At 38.4% G+C, this 27,537-nt stretch overlaps 1 protein-coding gene across 1 annotated transcript; it reads right to left on the bottom strand.

Moving 5' to 3' along the window:
* Positions 1–904: 904 nt before the first annotated feature.
* On the bottom strand, positions 905–27,447 carry GPR180 (G protein-coupled receptor 180). The gene is made up of 9 exons (XM_027884271.1): positions 27,294–27,447; positions 24,392–24,550; positions 21,170–21,364; positions 17,550–17,730; positions 17,295–17,344; positions 13,596–13,753; positions 7,108–7,299; positions 6,683–6,760; positions 905–4,956 (listed from the first exon to the last, which is right to left on the bottom strand). The coding sequence occupies exons 1-9, from the start codon at positions 27,445–27,447 to the stop codon at positions 4,798–4,800; spliced, it is 1,326 nt and encodes a 441-aa protein (XP_027740072.1). The 3' UTR covers positions 905–4,797.
* Between the last annotated feature and the right edge of the window lie 90 nt (positions 27,448–27,537).

Raw genomic sequence — 27,537 nt, 5'->3', positions numbered from 1 at the left:
GGAGGCTGCTCGTGATGCCCCCTGGTTCCTTTCTAAGGCTGCAAAGGCACGAATGACTGACCATGTTCAATTTAGAATACTTTAAATCAGCCAAACAATATTCCTTTTGCTATGACTCCCTGCCCCTAATGACACACTCCTGTTATAAGACAGCTGTTGAGGGCAGTCCAATCCTTAGCATGCAAAATGCAGCAGAAAACATATGGAATAGAAAGACAGAGGAATTACAAGGCCTCCAATGTGCCTTTTCTACTCCATCTGCAGCAATGCCAGCACTCATCAAAGCCCAATGACCTGGTTTGGTGAGCTAAAACCACTGAGAACTAAATTGTTTTTTCTTTGACTGCTGCTAAAGGTTGAATTTTGTGCCAGTTTAACTCCTCAACTCCTCACTCAAACTGCTGGGTGATAGGCAGTGCCAGTTCCAGGGAAGTGAGAGCAATGTGCAGGCAGGGGAACAGGGACACTGTTCTTTTTGACAGCTAACAGTTAGCCCAAATTAGCTGCAATGTCAAACCACACCCTCAGGTCTCTGATGGCTAGGGAGACTAAAGAGATGGTGGAGAGGGCAAAGGAGAGACAGGAAAAGCGCGAAATCAAAACAGGCCAAGGATAAAGAGAGTACACATACTAGATGCAAAGTAGGGGCTGGACTGTGAGTGTTGATCGTGGGAACAGATGGAGAGATAGAGAGAGAAATGACACCCATTACACTCAAAATCATATGTATGAGAGAGGGGGAGAGGAGAGGGCAGAGGAAGAGTGCAGTGGGAGAGATAGAATTTGCAAGGTAGGAAATAGATTTGCAGAAAATAATAGTTTAAGAAAAACTGGAATTGGATTCACTGAAAAATCACAGCCTAGCTGGATCTAACTGCAGTTAGAAAAGAAGGACCCTTTGAAGAACACTTTAATACTTTCTCTTTTAATGCTGACATTCACAAGGATCACCTGCTCTTTGTAAATTGCATAGTCACACAAAAAGTTAAAAGGTACAGCGTAACATCCATCTTGACCAGTCCAATAAACACTTATTCTATCAATTAGGGGCAAACACTGCACAGAATAAACTAGAGCCAAATCAAATAAAATATTCTTCCAGTTCTGTAGAGGACTGAGATGCAAACAAAAAGATTTTGATACTTCCATGGCTTTCCATTGGCATAGAAACCAGTGAGAAATACTCATTACAAGAAATATTCTGGCTATAAATGTTTGTCATGTGTGGGAGGTCTTAGTATTGTAATATGTATTAGAAACTTGATATTTTTCCAATCAAGCCTTTCCACTTCCATTTACATATATTTAATTGTAAATATTCATTTTCCTACCTGAAGCACTTTACATAAATATACAATAAACACTGCCTATGCAGAACAGGAGCAAATAGCTTAGGTGACTTGCGATGAGCCCCAGAACTGCTCCAGCCTCCACATCACTGTGCGAGAGTAATGCAGGATGATCTCTCCCTTCACCTTGTGGGGGGTCTTGTAGACCAAGTTGGTGATCTCACCCTCATGTCTCCTGAACTGCGATCCTCCCTTCCAACCAATAAATCATAACTGACACAAACTGGCATCCGAGCCAGCAGAAAAAGTGATGGCTGGCCAGGAGGTGCCCTCTTGCACACCGAAGTGGATTTCTTCAGAGCACAACCAACTTCAGTTTGCAGTCGTGTCAATCCACATTCATCTCTTCTGAGCACCAAAATGTGTGGCCAATAGAATCAGCAGGCACTGTAACCCCAACCGTATTTACAACAGAACAGCACAATGCACAGAAACTCCCCAGATGTCGTCCTTTGACCTCAACTCGACAGCGCTGTTTGCCATGGCCAGCAACAGAAGAGTTGCCTTCAGAGGGACCCTGCTCCAGCCTTTTGTAGTGGTGAGGCGGCAGGGAGCTTGGAGCTGGTGTAGCTCTCCCTGAGAATTCCCCAGGTGTGCAGCAGCTTTCAGTGGGCCCAAACGTGCACCACGTATACAGTGCGGCTACAGATGTACCAGAGGAGTGCTTCTGTCTACTGCTGTCACCTAACGCAGAGCTGATGTATTGAAAAGCCCTAGTTTGTGACAGAAAACTAAATTTTTTTTTTGTGACAGAAAGCACATTTTAGAAGAAAAGCTTTCAAGTCAGGATGCAGCGATTGAAGACAACTGAAAGATGGCTGGAAGCTATTTTTTCAAGGTGAGGTTAAGAAACCAAATTGATAGGATGGGTAACAACGTGGATAAGCATGAAAAAAACATGGTCTTATCAGCTGGTCTCACAGGAGATGCAAGTTAGAAAGAAGAGAGAGGCTTTCACATACTTGAACCACTCTTCTGGGATGATCCAGAGGCAGTAAGCTACCACCTAGAGTAGCAGGTAAGTAGCTTTAAAGTATGAAGCTTTATCAACTAATCATACTTGAAGACTCCCCCCACTGAATTAACTGATGACTCGAATATCACTGCAGTCACGATGACGCACTGCTACAGTACTCAATAGTTATTTAACAACAAAAGGTTGGTGAGTGTTGGTTTTTAAAGATTGCTAATAGACCTGGGCAGAAATACATGTCCTTTGTACCACTTACCTGAGAATGTGATCCTTAATTGCTACTTACATTAATAGGAAAATTAAAATTTATTTTCAAATAACTGGATTCAATGCCAAACTAAGAAACCAATGTTACCTGTTGACTTACGGGGCAATCTGAGCAAGATTTAAGAGACAACACCTTATGTTTCTTACTTACACTAATTAATTATGAATTGTTGTAGGGTATATTTATAAGGAGAAATTAAGGTAAATGGTTTCGTAATACTGACTAACTGAAGTCAGAAGAACTACAGGAAGTAAAAAAGTACTTCTGGAGAATAAAACAAATGGAGTGCCTCTTCTGAAAGTCACATAGAGGTATTTCTGCATAGATTAAAACTTTTATCATGAGGGATCATAAACTGTAAAGTAGTACTGGTGTCTATCAGAAAATTCTATTTTATATGTGAATTTCAAGTCTTATACATGAAGACAGATAGAACCCTTCTACTTGCATTACTGGAGACTTATCAAAAACAGGATGCTTTTTTCTTGAGAAGATGAAAAGTACAGAGATAAGCAGGGAAATAAAGAATGAAGTTTTAACCAATAATATTTTTGTGTGGTTATCAGAGGAATGTAATAATTAATCTTTTAATCATTCTGAAGATTGTGTGAAATCATAATATCTCATCTTTTCCAGCCTCAACCTGCCATTCTTGATCTGAATTACAAACAATAAGAAAGGAGATGATTTAATGAGCAACTTTGTCATGTTGCCATTTTGCCTTAGTCAAAGGCAAATGTCTAGTTTTGCCTCTAAACTAAAATGCAACAGACTTATGTTTCAACTGTGCTCACAACTAAGGCAAATGAATGGAAAAGTTAGGGCTGTTTTAAAGCTAGAACCTGTGTCTTCACATTTTCACAGAGACATAATTAAATACACACTGTTAAGAAGAAGCAAATACTCATTTACTAGAAAATAAAATCCATTTTGTGAAGGAACACACAGGTATGGAGTCTAAAATTTGACAAATATTAACTAAATAAAAAAAAATCACTCACAATGGCAATAGGTATGTTCTTATTATGAAGGAAAAAATGTCAGCATGATTTAATCATACTCAATAAATAGGCACTTCAATAAAGTATATATTTACACTGGCTTTCTGAATGCTAGGGCATCACAAAGTAGTATGGCTTTATTACAATGGATGGAAGATGGCAACTACTTAGAACCCAGTGCCAACATGGATTATAACAAATCCAGTGAGTATTTTGTTTTTCAATTATTCATAGAAAATTTAATCCTGATTAAGTATCCTTGGGCAGGAATTCATGGGTAGTTGATGACTGAAACCAACATTTATTTGAAATGCTTCTGTTAATTTAATCTGTGTATATGGCTTAATTATGATTGAATCCTCAATGTAACAGAAATGAATTATATCAGGATTAAAATTCTAGTACCACATCACCCATTCCATTTTCTTTGCCTTTTTTTTTCTTTAAAAGATGCAAGCCTGCTGTTTTAATTACCTTTATGTTGCTATGTCTTCTAAGCCTCAAAAACTGTTTAAACCTTCATTACTGGATGAAATTTTTAGTTACATTAAAAAAAGAGGCAGATATAAACCCTGTTTATATTCCCATTAGAATTTTAACCAGTATGAACATTAGTTGCAAAAAAAGGCTTTTCTTCTACACCAATAATAAAGGAAAGTTTCTTGCAGTCATTTGTGAACATTTTACATGTGTTTTCTAGAGATTCTCCCTCTTTTGTTTCCCCATCTTTTATACTGACACGTAAAATACATTATCTCTAAAGCACGAAAATAAAAAACCCCTTGTACTCATCGTTATACATCACACCAATTTCACAACTGGCCTATTTCAAACTTGTTTGAGCATGTAGATGTTTTAAGAACTGCATTTTGTAAGACCTTCAAATCTACTATTGATACAAAGTAAGGGCATTTTTGGTGTCTGTGAATGGAAAAGATTCATTGTACTCTCCTGTGATACAGTTCAGCACCAGACGTTACACATAAACAATATTTATAAAACTATTAAAATCACAGATTTTTATACTCCCCAACACTTTTAATAGATTAATCTAGGAACCTTGTCAGACCAAAGGTCTGTGAAGTGCTCTGATATTATCACTCAGTTTTCCAGTGAAACCTATGTATCACACACACGTGACAAAAATACCTGTATATTTAAGTCATTATTGCACATTTATTACATAACGCATTCTTCCTAAACATCTCAGAAGCGATGTCGATTTTTATGTCCGGAGGATACTGTTAGTGGCAATGTCACTGATGACAGTGAAGATACCTCCCAATATAGACTATGAGATAGAAAAAGTCTGTAGAGGATAACCATGGAGATGCACTGACAGAGGATAACACCTATGGTAATAATCTAAAGACAAAAAAAGAGAGAAAAAGAAAAGGTGAAAAAACCCCTCTCACTAAACAATGCACAGTAAATTTCTATCATCATACTGCGTGAGTGTTTAACTTTAAACCTTTTAGTACTGTTGCAGTTACAAAAGATTTGAACATGCACCTCAAGTCCAGGATTCAGACTCTCACACCTGGGTGTTTTTAAATCAGTAGATAGCCCTGGGCAAGTCACATAACCCTTCTGGCAGTCTCTGTTCTGGGGAATTTCAGACTTGCAATTCACCACCCATGCAGTTTCACAAGCAGAGGTGATGTTTAGATATTCTATTCTTACAACAAACAGAGTGGGGAAAAAAAAACCCAAGAAAGCCTGAAACCACTTTGTACTAGTACAATCATGGAGCTGTGAGGATAGTGATTTATCAGCCTCACTAAGCCAGACCTCTATTCAGTTCAAGTCTCTTCATCAGTAAAAGCAGTGCACAGCAGTATTTATTAAATGCATTAACATTTCTGAGGGGAAAAAAAAAAGTCTTCAGTTTATGTACAGAGAGTCTTATAAAATATATGTTTTTATTAAGTAATTAGGATATTTATTGATTGTGCATTTCTTTATTGTATTGAAGTGCATTTAAAGAAGGAAACACAGCTAAATTATCACAGTGTATGAACTGCAGCTGCACACAATTGTTAAACTTGCTCAAATGCAAGAGCAGAGCAATCATACTCTCCCTTCAATAAGCTAAAAATACTGCAAAAACATTCCTTTACTGATCATTCCTCTAGCGATTGTCCTCCTCCCCTTGGGACGTTTTCATCAAGCAACAACAAAAAAATCTCTTCATTAGTAACTCTATAGGAGTAATTTTTTTCTGCAGTTTTTTTTTTTTTTTTTTTTTTTTTTTTTTTTTTTTTTTTTTTTTTTTTTTTTTTTTTTTTTTTTTTTTTTTTTTTTTTGTAAATCAAACGTAGTATTTAATTTACTATATATTTTTAGTGGAACCTTTTTCTTTCCCTTACATATCCCCTACACAAATAAAAGCTCAATTTCTGAATATATTTGCATACAAACACACAGATGGTTATAAGCATAAAGAAAAGAAGCAAACTCTACCCTGGAATGAGGTAGTCAATCACCTGAGAATAGTAGTGCACTTCATCTGAACATGGCAAATTCCATACATGTAGTTCTCTAGTTCCCAATATGTTTAAGCAACCCAGAAACCCAGTGAGTCTACCTTTGTTTTAGAGCTTATAAACCAAACAACATATTTGGACAGACTACTTCATCTAAAGAATGCAGTTCAGCTACAGGTTCCCTGACCTATTTAGCCACATAAAGCTTTTACAGGAGGAAGACTAAAAAGCAAAAACAAAACAAAAAAAAAATCTGATTTATCTTTCTACTACCTTTGTAAAAAGAATCCTCAAGGTGTTTTTAATTAAAAGCAAACAAGCAAACAATAAAACAAAACACCCCCTCCACATTTTCCTTTGACTTAACAATCTCCCCCTCTCCCTCCCTTAAACTAGAAATGATTACCCTTAGATGATTCGAAGCCTGTATGCCTTTGTAAAATATGACTCATATTAGCATCAATGAGAGCTGTGTGACTAAGACTTTTCAAGTTGCTTTGGGGTCATAAGATTAACAGCCTAAGAGCATGAGTTTGCTAACAAACACTAAACATGAAGAACAACTAGTATTCAAATTCCATCTCTTTTATCTTGCCTGTACATACCTTTTCTCTTTGATATTCTCTGAATATTACAGCAATGGTTGCAAGACATGGGTGGCACAAAAACCAGAGAATGCAGGCCTGAAAAAGAAGATGAGTATAAGTTGTAAAATGACTACATGCCAGTTCAGAAGAAAGAGATGACAGTTACAGGAACTACATTTACATTTCTATTTTATGAACCCATTGTTTAATTTTCAATCAACAGAATGAAAACCACACAATGAAAGGTGGGATTTCTGTTTCAAAAAGCTCTATACTCCTTGTCAAGTTAAAATGACTACTCAGAGTATGATGACAGGGTGCAATGTAATCAAATCAGACACTTTGTCTTATGGAGGAAAAGAGTTTAGTGCTTCAATCAATCAACTGCATGCCACAATTATATTTACAGAAGAAGGGATCAGTTTCCCTGACATAACCCGTACTTTGGCAAAGGTGATGTAGAACTCCCTTTTCAGTGTGCTTCTCTCCACTGTGATAATCTGGTAAAGACCAGCAGCCAGTGACAAAGCCAGACAAACTCTGAGGCCAATAAGCAGTCCGCTTGCTAAACCATGGTGCGAGTGGTAGCTGTGGTGATTTGTATCTTCAAACTGCTCCCAAATTAACAAAAAGCTCTGGAAAAGAATGACAGCAAAGTACCCTTAGAGTAAACAAGGTTACACTAAATTTTAAATAATCTTCCCATCACAGATTGAGTTATCTGGTCATGCTCCACTCTGCTTGTTAGAGACTGCCATGCTACACACCAAAAAACTCCCCAGTCTGAGCTGCTTTTTGGCATAACCTATTTCTCCAACTGTAACTGGCAGGAACAGAGTCTAACTTCTTGAATTCCATAACTTTTAGAAAGTTTGACAAGTTAAAAGTTTCCTGTAATTTGGACAGAAGCAATGTGGTACCTTGGAAGAAGAAGATCTGGAATAATCACCTCGTTAAACACTCGGCCTACTCTGCAGGAAGACCACTGAAATGATTTTACAGAGCTACAGGGAGGTGTCTCCTTCCACTTGTGATCCACAACCTGTAAAGCTTGTTTCAAAGGCAGGCGACTACGCCTTTTCTTTCAAAATCCTAACAGGATTCACTTTTCTTTTCAAAGATGGGGAAGTAAGAGGGTGGTGCTGCTGCCCCTTTTATACAATAGCCTAAAGGCTCATGCATTCACCCAGGTTGAACTTGGATCTCCCACAATTCCCTTCTTTGCCTAAAGGATATCCAATTCATATCTCCCACCTCCTTGGAGAGTGCCGCAACTGCCAGGCTATAGGCTGTTCTTGGGTGGGCCACTCTCCACCCCTTCTATTGAAGCTGTGCCATTGTGGAGAAAAGAATTCGACATCAGCTAGGTCAGAAACTGTGAGCGAGCCTGGCTCTGCAAGCAACTGGCTCAGAAGCCTGCTAGGGTCTAGGAAAGGGAGTGTCACAGGTTCCAAATGCTGTTCCACCATCTGGACAACGCTCTAGCCAAGAGATAACTACACAAAAGATAGTAATCCTCCTTAACCCCCAGTGTTGTATCCATTTACTGCAGAATCCGATTCTGCAGGCGCACTCTGAGAAAGAATATTGATATTCTCCAAGGAAAAACAGACTAACAAGTGCCTAGTTTCTGAATCTTCGTTGGGAAGAAGGCAGGCGCCTACTTGCATAAAAAAAGGTGTCTTGCTGAAGAACACCTTTTTAAGACTTTAGGAATGCTAACATTATAAATTAGAATACACATAAAGTTTAGACTCTCACAGCATCATGTAGCAGCTGAATGGCATTTTAAAACTCGAATATACACTGGAATCCAGTCCACCTACTGCACGCATCTAACTTGCACTGAGGCTTCAGGTGCCTAATAAAGCAGGCTTTCTGAAGAAAGGTAGGCAAATTTGATTTATGAGTGAAGTAGCTCTCAAGGCCTTTAGAAGCAGACATTGTAGGGTTCAATTTAGAAATATAAATTAGTCAGATTCCTTTCTCAAGACATTCAAAGGCTTTCTCACTACATTAACTACATAAAGACAAAAAGGTTACTGATATTAAATTTTAAAAAAGCGTGTAATCTACCTATGCTTTCAAAAGTGGATGTCCTTGAGCCTCATCAGTCAAGTATTAGAATAATTATCTCTTAGAATATCCTCAGAGGTACTCTCATGCTTCCCCCCTCCCTTACCAAGGCCATGACACAGCAAGCACAGCTGAGGTCATTTCACTCACTCCTCAACTACCTGGATGGAAAATGGCAGGATGGAAGAGGGACAGATCTAAAGTGTGCACATCTTCAACACAGCTGATTACTAGTAAACAATCTGACCAAGGCTTCAAATCTTCCCACCATAACACTCGAAACAGAGTAGCTTCAAGCAAACATTGTCAAGTGATCAAGTTACCTGACTGAGAATTCTGTCACCGACTAAGACTGAAGTAAGACTACACTGCTCCCCAATCCCTGAGATACAGCACAGTGTTTGGTAACATTGTGTCTATAGCACTAGTTTTGGCATGAAATTGATGAATTCCTATCACAGAAGTTATTTCAGTCTGGTTAGGACATGCTCAGACAACAAACAAGGGTTCTACCAGTTACAGAATCACTGCAGTCTTCTAAGCATTTTCCCTTTTGATATTTACACTTGAGAACTGCCAAGTATTTAACTTCCCTGGACTGTACACATTCTGTTTAAGAAAATAAAAAATCCCTCAACCTATGTATAGAATCTTCCTGACTCAAGGAAGCATCTGGGGGGAAACCATACAGGCTGATGGAGACGGAACTGTGATACTGCTCCAAGAAGAAACTTTAAGCTATCCCCGGCATCTACCTAAACTTAAAAACCAGAGCTCATAAAGGTCTAAATTTTTCTTAATCTACACCAATAGTAACAGCAATGAAGGAAGCCGCTTTCATGAGAAGATGACAAAGAGCTGGAGTAAAGGAATTATGAGAACAAAGCCCAAATCCTCATAGGAAAATAGTGTCTGACAGCAGGGTATGCTCCGGACTAGCCCTTTAAAGAGTGTAAACAACACAACATCAGTTGATCAAAGGCGGTGTATGGTGACAGCAGTGTAAGATCACAGAAGTCCAGCTTCCTCCAGCTTCATTAGATTATTCCAAAATAGACAGAAGGCAGAGGCATTAGAGGCAGAGATGGAACTGTCAGTGCAAGACAGTGTAAACTTGGACAAGGTAAATCTGTCATTGCTCTTACTGTGAGCCAGGGCTATTCTCACTTGCCAGGATCCTGTAAAAGAGAAATCTGTCCTATGGAGTGTTTCTAGGTAAAAATGGTAGGCAGTCTGCTCTCAACAAAGGAAGGGCTTTCATACACTAGTGTGATCCTGAAGTAAAAATCTCTTTAGTTGGGGAGATAAAAAAAAAAATAATTGAAATTTAGTTGAGAAATTAAGGTCAATAAGCTCTGAAGTCCCTTACCTTGACCACAGCAAGGCAAGCATCAACTCAGCTGCAATATCAGGAACAAGCTGAAAACACCCAGACACCAACCTGCTGAAGTAGATATCAGAGACATACTTTTTGTTGGCAGTGAGCAGAACTATGTTTGAGCTCTGAGAGGAAATCAGGGGGGACAATTCTAATTGTTATCCAGAAGAAGAACTGTGCTTAGGCTGTAGACAAAAGAACTAGATGAGACAGGTAGCTAAAGAGCTGACTCACACCAGCTACGTCCGACATTAAAGTCACAACTGCTTCTTCATAAGGTAAAAGAGAATGGCCATCTCCTTTTTTATATAATACACTATTCAAAATGCCTGACTTCACCTGCACATACTCCTGACCTACCTTGGTTCACAGTGGACAACAACCACTGTCTAGTACTGGCCTTCCTCTTCAAACACTAGAAGAATGATGGCCACGGACATTGTCCTGATTTTCCAGATATACAAGCTGAACCTCCACATCTATATGATGAAGAACTAGATACTCTTCCTTTTTGTCATGAGGAAACAATTATGGTAGAACACCTCGTTCCTTTCGCTACGCAAACACTGACTTTATGACAAGCCAAGATAACATATCAATCTCCAGCAAAGGCAAGTTCTCATGGGACAGATCATCTCTCAGAGGTAAGGGGGCAGCAAAAGAGAGATTAAAAGTAGCAGTAATGCAAAGTGGATTAACTAGCTGTTTCTAACCATACCTAGTACTCAGGTATCTGACGACATGCAATGCCAGTACAATAAAAAATAGTTTAGAGCTAAGGTCACAGCTAGAGCTCATTCTTTAGGGTGTACCTAAGAACCCCTGTGAAGCGTGACATCTAATGCAGTAAGGTTCTATGTCATTCTGGTCAGGTTCAGAGCAGTCAGCTATCTTTCTAGAATCATTGCCTTCTCACTGATCAGCCCTGAATGCTGAAACTACTCAGGTCTATGTGACAGAAAGGGCCTGCCACCAGTGAAGCTCTGAACAAGGTTTGTGGCCCAGCAGCAGAGAGTGAAATCTTTAATGAATGCACAGTAGCCTGGGAATCTTTTCTTCTGTGGCTGAAATAAAGAACAAGTTAAGGCAAAGGGAGATGCTGAATGGCAGACTTGTCCCTCCTTCCAGATCCTACTTCCTTGCAGCCACAAAGACCACAACAGATTCGCTGACTAGGAGGCTGTGTCCACCCCACACTGATGGTAGCCTGTAAACACAGCCTGGGAAATTACTAGTGCTTCTGAAAGAACAAAAAAAACCCAAAAAACCCATAGCATCAGTACAAAGAAGAGAAAAAAATCCTGAAAATTTGCTGAGTAATTTGAACTAGCAGCAGGCAAATGGGATCAGAGAGTTTGCCAGTCAAAACTGCAGTTAAATTGAAGAGTAACATATTTTCCCAGGCTGTCCACTTGCTTGACTTCCCCGAAGATGAGATGAGGACAGGTACAGTAGAATATCAATAAAACTAACACGGCGCAATCTCTATCTGCTGCATTAAGGTAATGCACATGGTTTCCAGTAGCCTTCACAAGTCCTCAGAACATCTCTGATTATCCACACAAGCCTCTCCAACCTCTGGCATAGGAGGAAGCTGGCTCTCCCATAAGAATTTCTGGGAAAGATCAGAACAGGAAGGAGGTTATTCTAGGTTTTTAGTGCCCACTGATTGATTACAGCAGGCCAAACTCCTATGTCAGTCTAGACAAACCAGTGAACAACTTACTAATCCAGAGAGTGAAGTCTTAAGATCGCCACCTTTGATAGAGATGATAGTCTAAATGCTGCTCCCCTGAGCTCAACAGCTGCACTTTGTATTAAGGAGACCGAATCTGGCAGAAGGTATATTTTATCTGTACTGAACCATGAGATGGAAAATATCCTATCCAGAAGCGATGGGGATACTCTTGGTGTCAGGGAACTTTTGCTGGAGAGAGTGGATGGACACTGAGATGGGAGTGCAAAACCACCCATGCAGTGACATATTCTGATATCCATACTCTGTTCCTACAAAACTCCTGTCAGACCTGACATTCCCAATGTTGCCAGGAGGAGATGTGGTAGAGCTATGCCTTATAGTGAGAAGTAAGATAGCCAACTTGGTGCCAATGCTCCAGTGCTGCTCCAAGAGCCAACAAAAACGTGTAATGGGGCAGTCTTGAGGGAAACAGCATATATGTATGATACCTGCCCCAACTTTTACCATAAGTAACAAACAAAAAAAGATTAAGCTGATTATACTGAATGTCCTTTCTATGTATAGTAAAAGGAAACAACAACAAAAAACTTTCCAGCCTTAAGTGACAGAGTGCTAACACACCCATATGCAAGCACAAGTGCAGAGGCATTAATAAAATTAAATACTTTAGAAGTCTCCTTTACTACCAGTATGTAAAATTTCTGGCGCTAGATGGGTGTCAAAGTAAGGTGGAATGAACTTATCTTTAAATTTCAACAGTCCCATTGACCTTAATAGCCTTTGGTTTATATTCTTAATTAGCAAGAAATGTCAGCTCCCAGCTGCTCTTAATGTTTTAGCAGTCCACTGATTTAGTTTGGAAGCCACACTAATTACAGATACTACCCAAATGGCACAAAATCTTCAGTATAATCTCTTCCTCATTACTGTTTCCAGTTTCTCCCTGCTCTTCTCTTTCTCAATGGCTTTCAAATTCTCTTGTCTTTATGATGTGATTTAAAAAAATTTGTTTACAAAAGGCACCACCAGAGTTGAATGATCTCCATTATAATTTACTTTTAAGTTACTGGTTTACTTGACTTTCTAATTTATACTAATGGGAAATATTTGAATGAAATTATGTGTCAGACCATTTGTATATTTGCAAGACCTATCCTGCACATGAACCTTTCAAGATTTCCCTTCTATTGATTGAAAGGACCATTAGACATTCAATTTGAGTGATTCCAAAGGAGGGCACTGGGGATTTCCATTTTTTGGTAACAGAAAGGCTTTCTCACGTCAGTTTTCCTTGTCCTTCTGTTCATGGTGCTGGTTGTCACCCCCATAATGCAGTTTACAACACTTCACAGTTCACGCATCAGCTCTACTGATTACAACTATTTATAGGACCACATTACACATCATATCAGTAAAATGATTGTGCTGAAATATCTTTTTTCTTTTTCCCTAGTCTAGATCATTCCACTGATCTGGTTCACAGTATAATTCTACAAACAATTGGCACAAACAGCAGTTTGGAAACCTGTGGGAACTTCTTAAGTGGTTTTAATGTTGAACAAAAACATACTGTAGAGCTACACCTTAAATTGTTAAAGTAAAGAGAAAGTGGTGTTACCTATTAGACATACTGGGTGCACATTATGCTGTGGGCTTTTTTCCAGTCTTGATACTCCCTCCCTCATAAAATTAAAATATTGAAATTATTTGGTTCACAGTTCTGTCATACTTAATAGCAGTTGTATATTTCAGTATAAGAATGAATACAAAATACAAACCTGTGTAACAACAACTACTACAGCAATGCCAGTAGATGTTGGACTGGAATCCCACTGAAGAGGTCTGCCATGAGATTTCTTCATTCTGCCTATTGTCCAACCCATACATAGACTCAATAATAAATACAGCATTTGTATCTGTGAGACTATGTCACACACTATTGAAAACAAAAGAAAAACGAATAGAGTCACAATAAAAATTAAGTTCTTTTTCCTAAAGCAAAGAGAAACTTTCTGTATATTCACAAACGAAGGACAGATGCTTACGCCTCTGTATCACCTTGTCATAATTTTGATGATAGTTTGACTAACTGAGGCTGCTTTGCCACAAAATATGGATTTTTGTGGAGTTTCCAGTGACCAAACGGATCATTATCAGCTCTCCTCCAGTTATGCCTCAGTTCTGCAAGAACATGGGCACAGTGCCACAACCTTCCAAATCCCAGTCCTCTGTCAAAGTAGTCTGGGCTCAGGAGTCCATCTACATAAACAGACTTATAAATGCTAAAGAACTAAAATCATATGTATGTTAACCATACTGCAAATATGAAACATGATGAAATTAACTCCTTTCCTCGCTCTGAAGAACTTCTGTTCAAAAATCAGATAGTTGCATTGTACTTTAATTGCACTTTGTCTTAAGGATGTAGTAGCTTGCAAAAGAAAGCACAAATATTTAGGACAAATTCCACTCTGAAATACTTAAAGGGGAAAATATAATGAACAACCCTAACACAAACTTCACTTAGAGCAACAACTTGTCTGTATTTAATTTTATTAAATGCAAAGCACCTTTGCTTCATTTTGCTATGTCCGTTTTTATGTCTGTTTGGGAACAATTAACACATACTCCATAAAGTTACAGTCTTAATCAGCATCTCAAACCTGTGTTTGAAGCTGTATGAAACTGTATCTGAATAAAGAAAACTTCAAGCTAGAATATATTAAGGTCTTTAGTTGTTAGCCTCACTGTAGTACTACTGGCAGTAGAAAACCCTGAAGATTTCTTTTTGGGTGATTGTTAGCTTTAGTTTTTTGACTGCAACTTACCAAACCATTTAAAAGCTGGTGTTGGGATCTGACCCATTTTACTGGCACAGAACAGACATACAAAAAATATTGATTCTTACACTACATAAATTGTAAATTTGGTTCAGAAACTAGAGATTGGGCTCCACACACAATGATGCTTTCTTTTTTTGCTTAATTAATATTTTAGTTCAATTAAATTTGTTCCATATTTGTAATTTTCACTTAGACTTGCAGGTACAAGAGTAGTATTTCTGTCACAAAAAAGCACAGTTCTATTTTTATACAACTGGACTGTATTAAAAAAGATAAATGTACTTCCACATTTACTAAAAATACTGGCACAGAAAATGCTACCACTGTACAGAGATTAATATGGATACAAGGGAAGTGTGTCAAACGAAGATCAGCTGCAATATTTCCCTGACATTCAGCAATACTAGCAAGATACGGATATAGAACAGGCTTCAACATGTAATTCCTGGATATGTTTGGTATTCTCACAGTTTATATGCTTAAATGCTTCTTAATGTATTCTGATACCTTTTGTTTAAGATGTATCAAGAGGTTTTAGTAAATACAAACTTGATCATTCTTTAATAAAATGAACCAGCAATGATTTAGGCAAAATCATCATGGAATTATTTTCCAATGCTACCTGTGGGGACACAATACTCACTAGAAAAAGAATTGTTACATGAACCCAAGGTATGCCAAACCAGTGTCACAAATCCAAACTCAAGAAATGACCGAACAAATCTGGATGCATTTTATTTTCTGTCATTCCTTAAGACAACCTGCCCTTCAAGTTATAGCCAGACATCATCTTTCAATCACATCTTGGATATAGATTTTGCTCTGTTTCAGTGTGGCAACAATTCAAGTGGATTCACAGACAAAATTGTGTAAGACAAAAATTCAGTATTAATCTTGGACATCTCATACACCTTGTTAGAAAGTAATACAGATGAGAAAAATTTAAAAAATTACAACAATCCCATGACATCCACTGTCAGTGTAAAGTCACATTTTACTGAGCTGGTTCCATAACTGTCTGGTTTTATCACAATTAATCTTTTTCGGCTATTCAACAGGCATAATAATAGTCTTTGACTTTTCACATTTCATTCTTACCAAACGTTAAAAGACCACTATTTGCAATGCTTCTGAATGCCAGCATTACTTGTGTCATTTATGTGATTTGCTTAGGCAGTAAATTAGACTGAGGATCATACACGGTAAAGACTAAATCATATTAGGAAAAGAATAGTATTTGAACATGCTTTGGAAAAGCCATTCTGGCTCCACTGCAGTTAATAGAAATTTTAACATTTATTTTTAACTCTGATTTCTGTTGTGATACAGGAAACACGGTAGCACCTTCAAACTATACTACTTGCCATCAGCTACTCTTCTGAATTATAACTGCCACTGAAGCTTTCCCCCTTTCTATTACTTCTGCTCTTTTACTGTTTTGGAAATCACAAACCTCAAAGAGAGAAGGAAAGGAAAACTTTCTTAACCGAATGTTAGAAATTCAGTTATTGATTTTGAATATTCATATTGAATATTCAAATATTGTTTTGTTCATTATAATCTTTGCTTTATCCAAATAAAGGTGGGCTCTTGACTACAACACATATACAGAAAATCTAACATTCAGCTATTCTCTCTGAAGTTCTGGCTGGATAGTTAACACTGGGGAGGAATTATCCCTACTTCTATATTCTCCATTTTAATTTCATTTCATGAGAGGCAAAGTTTATTAATACAGTTGCTGGAGAGGCTGCAAGAAGCCGCTAATGCAAATGGTTAAAACAAGAAAGAGGCAATTACTGTGGTACCAAGTGCCATCAAGAGGCTGTTAATTCCAACTGCAGGCTTCTAAGTGAACTCTACAAAGGGAAATATTTTTCTATATAGGCTGTTACTCACCAACACCATCTCACAACCAAAGTACTACTTTCTTTGGGTGCTTCAAGTCAATCAAAAGACAATGTATTTGTTTAGAAAGAACCCCCAATGCTTCAAGTGTGAGCTACAGGAAAAAACGCCAAACTACCCAAGAACAATGTTTCATACTGAAGAACCCAACAGGAATAAGTTTGTGCATTTTGGAAAGGGATATTATAAGAATTTAGTTCCGGTGAGAATTCAGACTATCTATACAGTGAAGAAAAATGCTTTTTTAGCACCAAAACACAAGTGTTTTTTGCATCATGCTAATCATATAATTCATGCTGCAAAGCACTTTTTCATTACAATAATTGTTAATTTGTTAGTGAAATGACACACTTGATAAAATTTTACTAAGTTTCCTGAACAGTTTGCCTCTCTAAATCATGCAAACACATAAAACCCTTCAATGTACTGAAACATTTTACTCATATGATAGGCATGTGTTTCAGTACTTGTATGAAGGAATCGTGAGATAAGAAGATCCTTTGAAAAATCCTAAACAATATCCCAATTGTACAATTTCAAATACAGTTATTGTAAACACCTGAAAACCACTTTTTTTTCTTTTGGAACAGCAAACCAATTTTTAGTATTTTGTATTAAAAATCCAGCAATATGGTCCAAGATAATAATACAGTCCAATAACAGCATTTGCTAATGTATTATACAGATTCATGTGTAGGAATATGTAAGAAACAGAAGCATACTCACATTCTGCCAGACTTCCCATAAAAGGAGCTCCTATCCCATCTTTAGAATAACTGATAAAAGAATAAAAAGGTTGTATTTTTAAGTAGATGTGTCTTAAATGCATGTTCTCTCATTAAAAGTACATTTAGGCAATGATGCAGTTCAAAGGTCAGTCCTATGTTTTGTCAAAGTCGTCACAGGCAAGACCATGAACTGATTTTTACAACACACTGTTCTTCAAGTCTAAAGACTGGAAGAAAAAATGAGCAAAGATACCTTGAAAAATGCAGGTAGTTGGCAAAAGCAGAACCAGCCTGCAACAGTAATGAAATTGTCAACACCTTTAACACAGCATGCATAGGTCCACGCTTCTTAATTGTCTGCCATAGGGACTGTGCATATATGCAAGCAGTTACGAAGTATGCTAGGACAAGCAGGAAAAAGAATTCATGTAATCCTGTGAAAAAGAAGAAATACAGCTTAGTTTTTCTAAAGAAACATTTATACTAGCAGAAAACAACTAAATCAAAATAGATTTTTTTTTTAATATATATTATCCTTGGAAAATACTTAGCAACTATCATCCAAAAGCGGCAGCACAGACAAAATGTCTAAATCCTAGTCAATTTTATCCAAGAAAGTCAGTGTCTTTTTTTCAGAGAGCTGATTATTGTTTGATCTGACAAAGTATTTTTTATTCAACAATACCTTTTCTGAGCATAGGAAAGGTTTGCAGCAATTACGGAAATAGGATAAAGTGGAATACACTTTCTTGATACACAAAAGATAATTGTAGCCCATTTGATCAGTCAGAAACACACTTACTAAAGGACTCAATTTTAGCTCTTTTGTTTGTTTCAGTTTGTAAAGGCACAATCTGAGATGAAGAAAACCCAGAACAGACTTCCATTTAATCTTTTTAACCACTAGGTGACACTCTTTCTCTGCATAAAGTGGTTCAAGAAGTACAGCTGACCAAGCCCCAAAAGTTTTAGGTAAAGAAAAATAGCACAAATAATAGAAAACAACAATTAGTCCTTAGTGTGAATTTTTTTTGCAGTAGTCTAAAAAAAAATTTCCGAAGTTTTTTAGATTATTTACAAAATCGAAGTCCTCTAATTTTCAGTTTAGCAGTAGTCTGGTAAAATGCTTCCCTTAAGACCTGGAAATCTTTTTTTATTGTCCATAAGCTTTGCAACCCATCATGAGCTCCCAAAGGATCAAAGCCAGTGAGCTACAGGCAAAACCAGGTAAATAAACATTCCTCACAGAAAACTTATGTTTTCCTTCTCCAACCTTCCTTGAAAACTAGTGGTGTCCACAGATTCTAAAAACTGTTTTTCATCCAGCAGCAAAATAAGTCTGCTAAAAACTTCCAGCCAGTTTCACATAGAGATTGGGAAGAGCAAGTATACGTTTCAATATCTAAGTTGAAAAACATTAGAACTGGATGAGTTCTAAATAGTTGCTTGCATTATAATTTCTACGGCTAAAATTAAAGATTTTGGACACACATACAGTGAAACGGGAGAAAAGAGCTTAACTTCATAAAAATTCTTAAAAAATTCAGGGCCACTGTTTTTCTTGTATACCAATACAAAAGCATGATTTATGAAGGACAAAAATATGTGGTTTAGATAAAATCACTTTTTCTTTCTGTCACTCTATCTCTCTGCCTCAGAAGACACCCACTGAAGTTGGCAAGGATTCAGAAGGAAAAGTTGTTTCTTACCATGATGAGTGAGTACACATGGAAAACTCTTTAGGAAAATCAACTAGCTTTTAATAAACACTAAACATTTATGATAGAAAGCCCCTTTTAACCATAAACAGAGTGTGGACTATTGGCTTGCGACCAAAAGGAGTTAGGAGAAAACTGCACTGAAAACCAACTATAAAAAATACAGAAACGTAATTTTCAATCTGTCTTCTCTAAGTTTCTTGACTTTCAATGAACCTAGAATTGACAGAGAAAATAAAACATACATACCTTAATTTAAAATTCCCTAACTTCAAAGGTCTTCAAAATGCTGTCTACCTGTTCAGCTGCCTTTAGAAATCCTAGATTACACCAATACCATATCTTGGGTAACAAAACCCCTACCGTATAAAATGATAAAAGATTACTTGCCAGGGATCAGAAGTCAGGCCTCCTCATCTCTCAAGGCAAATATCTTAACCACAAGGTGACAGTCTCAAGTTCTTTCCTATGCTTTCCTTACAGTCTATTTAATTTTTAGATCTCCTTTGCCAGGCCATAGATTAAAGTAACTGAAGTGAAGGATGACCTAACTAAAACCGTATGTAACTACGTAGTTTTCAGTTGCTTGCATGAAAGAAGCAAGAAATGAAGCTTGATCTTCTCTCTGATACGCTCATGTTCTAAGTTTCTATGGAAGAATGACAAAGATTACTTTCCAAAGATGCATAAAAAAATTAAATTAAAAATGAGAGAGAGATTAAGTTCTCCTCAGTTCTTTGAAAGCAGACGTGCATGTAACTTCAGGATTCATGGCAACGACGCAGGTTTTAATTCTGAATAAACAGAGGTGTCCTTCTGCAAATGTGGAAGACATGGCATATACAGCTCACCTTGCTTCCTACTTGTTAGATCTAAATACATGCATCCAGCACACTTACACACCTCAGAGTGTAAGCTGTTCAGAGAGTTCTGCTTCCAAGTGCTCATTCTTCCTACAAAATTACTAGAGAGCTCAGCTGCCTCTCTAGAAGGTCTGTACACCACTTTAAAGGGCCATATGTTGTCTTGTAGCTGCTTTGCCCCTTGATTTAGCAAAAGAATGCTATTACTCAAAAAGAATGCTATTGCTAATAAATTACTATCTTATTATCAAAAGAATGCTATTACTGTTAAATTACTATCTTATTATCAAAAGAATGCTATGCTTATGCTTTTTGAGAATAAGTAAATTAACTTAGAATTCACTTCTGAATACCAAATTCATCAAATAAAAACTGCCAGCTAAGTTTATAGAATAAGAAGTTAAAGAGAGAGGTTAAATCCAGTTATAAGCCTTGAAAAACAGATGATTAACGTGTTACTTTCTTACAGATTCTGCTAAATGTTCCAGTGAATATTTTCTTCCTTTCAAAAAGGTGCCTTTGTTCCCTCTATATCCTCTTGAGACCATGAATGACAGCAGGGCATTTGATTCTGAACACAGCAATTAGGCTCATTCTGGGTATGTAGGTTCTACCTCTATAAGAAGGCAGACTAAGCCTATAGGGCCTCCTAGATGAGGCCTCCCAGAGCAGTGACGCTACACACTGCAACAAGGCATCAGGCTGGATTGTCCAAAGCATACAATTTTGTGACAGCATTTCTTTATCTGCTGTCTCAAGTCACTTCAAGTAATTTTTCTTTGGACATGTAAAGATATAAAATTGCATTTCTTAAGTGAAACAAAATCAGGACTGACAAAGCTAATCTACAGCCTGCGACTAAGACAGGAAAATCTAAACATTGAACTGGAATTCTACTAGCAAAACGTTTTATCGTGCATGTACTTGTGTTGCACAGAATCAAGTTTCACACAGTTATTACACTAATTCATTAAAATCAGGGATTAAATTCACATTGAAGTGGGATATTAGAATTTCAAGATGGTAAAAATACCGAGCAGCAAAGATGTTAACACTAACTTTCCTTGTGCATACATCCTTCCATTTAGGCGAGTTTTGGAAAGTCAGTCTAAAGAAAGGAAAGGATTTTTCTGTACTGACAGTAAATGAAGGTTACTCTCCATGAGAATGCAGAATACGGAATATAAAAGACTTTTCTATCCATTCCCCATACTCTTCCAAGCATAATAAGTACTGATTTGAGTGATCAGATCCTTAACTTACAAATCTAATTTTAAGAAAAAAAATCTTACCCGATTCCCCTGCGCTAAAGTGATCTAATGGATTCCCTTCTGCATCTGGGTTTAGTAAGACCATTTCAAACTGAATATCCTCGGATTCAGAATAATTCTCCTCGCAGGTAAACTTGTCTACATAAAACACATACCATGTTTCCGGATAAGGAATCTGGGACACTGTCAGATTTTGCTCTGTGTGGTTCACAGTCACTTCGGAAGAAAACAAGGAAACAAAAGTACATATTCGATTAGTTTGCTTTTATAAAACTCATCTTTGAATAGAGATAAAACTTCAAACCACAACATCATGTACAAGTTACAAACTACATACAATAGAAAACAGTTTTGAAAGCTAGCCATAACAGCAGAGACCGGATCTCCAGCTTCCTCTTTTGTTTCAAACAGGTGCAGGCAAGGGTTGGTGAGGGTACGCATCGCATTCCACCTCTCAGCTTTTAGCTTTGCTGGGAGGGCTCCCTTCTGCCAGAAGTCAGTAACTGCAAACTGTGTCTCCTACACTTAGCACACTTCCATCCTCCAGAGCAGTATTGACAGGATTAGCTATTCTGTACTGCCCAATAGGTACTTCTGTAGCATGAAACATACCTTTGTGAAATTTACTCTACTCTGTTTTCAAAGGGATTTAGAGCACCAGACAGGAACAGCTGCATGTGAGCTCTGTAAACAACAGCATGTATGTTTTAAAGGTGCAAGGTAGCATATTTCACAGCACCTTCCCCAAACTGCAGTATAGTAAATTTCAACTGACAGTTAAGGACTGAAATGATTGCCAAATAAAACTGTGGATTTCAATCAGATTACGTTTAAAAACAACTGTGTAAGAGACTGATATTTAATCTGTTCACTGGTCTTGCCTTTTTTTCCTAAAAGCAACAGTTAAGGAAACACAATCTCTCCAAAACAGATTCTTGAGGCAGATGAAACCTGTGGGTCTTTATGTTTGGGTGAAACTGCAAGAATTGTAGGTATTGTTACACTACACCGATTACTGAACTGCAGTGGTAATCAGCTCAACCATAAATGAAAGCCATCTCTGTAGGAGAAATAAAAATATCATGGCTGGACTGTAGATTAATTCACTTTAATAGTTTAAGACAACAATGGCTAGGGACAAAGAAAGAGAAAAATTTCACCAAAACCCCTACAAAATGAAAAGTTTTTTTATGAAAGGCTTTTCTAAATGAAAAAGTGAAAAAAAAAATGAAACATACATACAAAACAACCCTCTAACAAACTCATTTCCCCTGAAATATTTTGTAGACAGAATTTAGAACTAATTTCTAATTGGAAGCCTACCTGTGAAAAACATTTATGTAATTCAAATAAACTTGTTTCAACTATAAGAAGTTATTTTCTGTTCTCTGAAGGTATGAACTGATCAACATTAGAATCCAGGAAGAATCATTCTATAGGTTTCTTTGCAGCAATTATCATGAAGTATAAGACTGGACAACACACAAACCAGGATTTCATACGGTGCTTAATCCAAATGAAAGGCAAATCAGCGGCTGACAGGAGTGGTTTTACTTTCCATTTCAACTCTCATCTGAGTTCTGATACCGTGTTACTTGAGACTAAGGATCACACAGAGCGTGTTTAATCAGTTTTCCATCAAATCTGCAAGCTAACTCAGAGGAATTGAAGTATCCAACTCACCCTGTGGTCATACAACTCCTAAATACAGCAGAAAACAGCAAGTACACTGCTGGGACAGTCAGGAATGATGGACCAACTGCTAGTTATTTTAGCAGCATTTCTGTGCAGCTCTTGTCAAGTGTAAGGAAACTACACCCTTAGAAGTGACATCTGTATAAGATGTCATTATGACAATGTTACAGGAGATCAATCTGTTACTCTAGGGATTCTGGCTGCACAGAGGAAAAGTATTTAAAAGAGAAGCTGTAGTCACTTAAGACATATTTGAATGAAGTTTCTAATATTAATTTAATTTCTTAGAGGAAAATTTATGCTTTAATTAAGTTTGGTACTATTACGATTAACAAATAGTACAAAAATTATTATTTCATGCTGTTTGTCTTCTAGTAACATAATTCAATGCTTCGGTATTCTACTGTTCTTTCATACTTAGGTGGGTACTCGTTAAGCTTTATCCTGATTAGCTCATCTGTGATACTGTATTAAAAATTTTCTAACATGTTTCGTACATCAAAGTGTGACAGGTTTGTGCTATCATGAAAATATGAAATTTTTTTTGTTTTCTCAGCTTTGAAAACCATTTCCATGGAACTGGAGAACAGAAGCCTCCTGACAAATGAGAAATGTTCCTTTGTAAACAAGAGACAAAAAGACAACCTACATATTGTATACCGGTATAAGTCTCAGCTGAAATATTGAAAACATTTGAATGTGAGATTCAGTGATGAATATTAAATTACAACATTAAGGGGGGAAAGAACATTGAGTTATAATAGAGGCAAGTTATAAAGGAAGGCAACACAATGCAGATTAATTTTTGCAGAAAAGAAAAACTTATTATGAAGTATTTTAAGAGAAAGTTTGCAGGTACAAAATTACCCTTTTACTTGGTACTTGGGATACATACTCCCACCTTACAAGCATTCACTTCAGAAGTTTAGAGGTAACTGTAGCAGATTCTAGCAGTTTGCCTCTACTACTACTACTATTTTTTTTTCAGTCTACTGCAATAAAAGTTATAATTCAAACCGTGTATTTGACTGTCCCAAACATTTAGGTTCTCAAGTTCTTCAGTTTCATTGGAAAACGGTTTTCTCTGTAAAATCTTTCATATACTCATGACAATCTTTTTTCAGAGAAAATTAGAGATTAAAAAAACAAAAGGACAGACTTTTACTCCAAGCATAGTTTAAGAAAAATCTCTCTACTGAATGACTAAATGAAAACTTCAGCCAAATGTGTACTCTTTCTGAGTTGTGACCAAGTGAGAGCATGAGGCTAGAACTGGTCATAAAGTTCAGCTGTTCACATTATATTCATTATTTGTCAAGGATTTAATTTTTGAGCAGTATACTAAATCATAGCTTGAAAACAAAGTCTTCTGAAGTGATGCAAACAAAGCAACTTTATTTCCTTGTAGTATTTTCTAATTGCAGAAGGTCAAAGTCCTGGTTGATGCAAAAATTCACTGAAATAGATATTCTAAACACATAGATAACTTAACAGGGTTCTAAATACATCAGTAGCTTAATTTATAGGGGGAACAAAGTGGCAACTCACTTGTCAGCTGAGCTTTAGAGAACGTCCCAGTACAGCTGTGATCTTGGATATTGTTCTGCAGCTTCTGCCATTCCTGTGCTTGAAAGAGGTGGAGCCTAGCTGCTTTTGTCACAGCTACTGCCACATTCTTGATTCTGACACACAGAACAGCATGGTCACCTTGATATTGAAAAAATAAAATCAATTACTCTACCTGGATGTCAGTTACAATTACTCTACCTGGATGGCATAGATTTTTTATAAGTAGCCACACTACAGCTTCACATCATTTCTTAAATTTTTACCACTACTTCCTAATAAAAGTATTTGTGGACTTTCAGGAACAATTTCTATACATCTCATTAAATGAACACTGCATGCACGATTCCCTATGATGGCACTTAAACAAACCTTGAACTAACTGAAATGTCATTAGCCTTCTCTACTACAAAAGCCTTCCTTTACCTCCCCTTCCCCCTCTTTTTTTTTTTTAAAACAGACTTCCAGATACCTTTTTTCTTCTTTCCTTCCTCCCACCCCAAATTTTATTTTCTCAAGTTAAAGGCAGTGCCTCAATAGTCTCAAACACTGGTTCAAAGTCTAGTATTTTATGACCTTAGCGGCATGATTACAATCATCGTGGTGTAGCTCTTAAGAGAGCTTAAGAGAAATACCAGAAGACCTTATGTAAATGTACTTACATGCTATGGATGGATTAGAGCTAAAATACTTAATTGCAGAGATGACAGATGTCAAATTGATACAAAGAAAATCAAACTCTAAAAGCGTTCTCTAATGTGTCAATCTACATACAGAATCACAGAATGGCCTAGGTTGGAAGGGACTTCAAAGAAGATTTAGTTTCCATTTTCCCTGCCATGGAAAGGGATACTGTCCACTAGACCACATTGCTCAAAGCCTCATCCAGCCTGGCCTTAAAACACTTCCAGAGATGGGACATCCACAATTTCTCTGGACAACCTGTTCCAGTGCCTCACCACCCTCACAGTAAAGATTTTTTCCCTAATATCAAATCTAAACCTACGCTCTTTCAGTTTGAAACCACTACCCCTTGTCCTGTCACTATAGGCTGTGCCCTGACACACAGAAATATTTCAGTCATTTTAGAACTAGCTAATTTGACACAATTTATCTTGTCTGAGTAATTCTACAATCCTCAAACTTATTTTGATAAATTCTTTCATATATTGCCATAGACTTCTTTAACATAAGAATATCTTAAATTATAAGGTAGAATTTAATCTAGAAGAAAAATCAGTTGGTACTGCAAGAGCACAAACTCCATTCAAGTTTAAGCAAGCTTTGAATGTTTACCTGTGAGAGTAACCTTCTTTTCCCCTAACCTTGGCATTAGCTAGATGCGAGTCAACAGATTAGTACTAGTTTCAAATAAGCTGTTCACAGCCAGATGCAAGACACTGATCTTGCAAGAAAACCTCATATAAGGTGATCTCCTGATATCTGTAAAATGTTGTATGAACTCCAGTTTGCCTAAGGTTTTGAACTACTTAAAAAAAGCTTCATTAAGACCCAAAGTAGTTGTTGGTGTTCATGCAAAAAGATGAGTATTTCTAAGCAAATATGCAGTATCGATGTACAGAATTATATATGAACAATTACATAACTCATCATTAATCTTAGCAGTCTTTCCTCAGATTTAAGCAGTGCACTTTTTTTTCCCTTTAGATCTATCTCCACCCCATCTATCACCTCTCATTCAGTGCTGGGAGGTCACACTCCAACTCCGTTTGGCCTACGTCACGTTTTCCTTCATCCCATTTGATTTTCAAGCTTTCCGCAAAAATCTTTCTGCCATGAGGCTCAATGGGAAAGAAAACAGTCTAAGCTACTGAAATGCCGGGCATCCAGGAAAAGCCTGCTGACCGTACATGGTACTCGTCATGCCTTTTTGTACACTTCCTTCTGCAGAGTAAAACTTCTGTAGCAAGATGAGTGGTTTCCAACCTTCTGGAGTGGCCTTTCCAACAGGATCCCAGCTTGCTGCTTGGCCTCTTAGCCAACAGTCGGGAATTCTTACTAAGAAGGGGTCAGTAATAATAATAATAATGGCCAGTCTCTTCGCGAACGAAGAACCGGGGAAGGTCTTTCCACCTTCCAGCCTGCGCATTGGATTTTTTTTTTTAGGTGAGACACAGTGTGCGCGGAACTGAGCCCACCCTTTAATCCTGAGGTTCGTCTGCCGGGGCCAAGCACGCTTGGACAGTGGCAGCGAGGTCCTCAGGACGTAGATGGATTGCCTTACGGGCTAACGAGCTCCATCTGCCCGGGGAGGGGCCCTGACCGGGAATCGAACCCGGGTCTCTACAGTGACAGTGCAGTGTCTTTTCCCCTAGTAACACAGGAATGAAAAGCCATTGGGAATAACCAGATGGGACTTCACATCCTGACGCGTGGTGACACCAGGAGCACCCGGTGACGGGGCACAGCCATCTGCAGAGTGGGCATCGCTGCCTCTTGGCGGGGTCCCGGCAGGAAAGGAGGGATGCGTGTCACAGCTGAAACGCCTCTGCTCTCCCGGACACTGGGACGGGAGTGCCCACCCCAGGCTGCAGGACACGATGGGATGCCCGACCCTCCTCCATCCCTCACGAACAGCGCGGGGCTGCTCCCAACTCTTGCTTCCAAGACAAGCCCCATCAAGCTCCGGACGGGTCCCACTGCTGGCCGAGCTGCCCGGAACAGGGGATCGGACCTGCTGAGCGTCCCGGCGGAGGGAGTGTGGGAAGGAGAGAAGGAAGGATGGGGAGCTGCGGGGCTGCCCCGTTCCCCGCCCCGCGGCTCCTCCCGGGATGCCACCGCTCCCCCCGCTCCTCACACCCCCTGCAGCCGCGTTCCCGGACGGCGCAGCCGCTCTCCCGCTCCCCGCCCTCGGGGCACCCACCGTGGAACTGGAAGCGCGCCACGGGCCGCCACGGATCCAGGCGGGCGGCGGCGCTGCCGAAGCCGCCCCGGAGCGTCTTGCCCGCGGCGGGGACCCAGCAGCAGCAGCCGGCGGCGGCGGCGGTGCAGAGCAGCCACAGCAGCCGTGGCCGCATCCCCGGAATCGGGACGGGGATGGGATGGGGATGGGGATGGGGATGGGGATGGGGATGGGGATGGGGACCCGTCGGACCCCGCGATCCTCC

This window comes from Empidonax traillii, unplaced genomic scaffold, assembly GCF_003031625.1.
Source record: "Empidonax traillii isolate 1590-97213 ecotype Southwest subspecies unplaced genomic scaffold, ASM303162v1 scaffold141:size962631, whole genome shotgun sequence".
NCBI classification, from domain to species: Eukaryota; Metazoa; Chordata; class Aves; order Passeriformes; family Tyrannidae; genus Empidonax; species Empidonax traillii.
The sequence above is the reverse complement of the archived record's forward strand: the minus strand, read 5'-3'. Positions and strand labels throughout refer to the sequence as shown.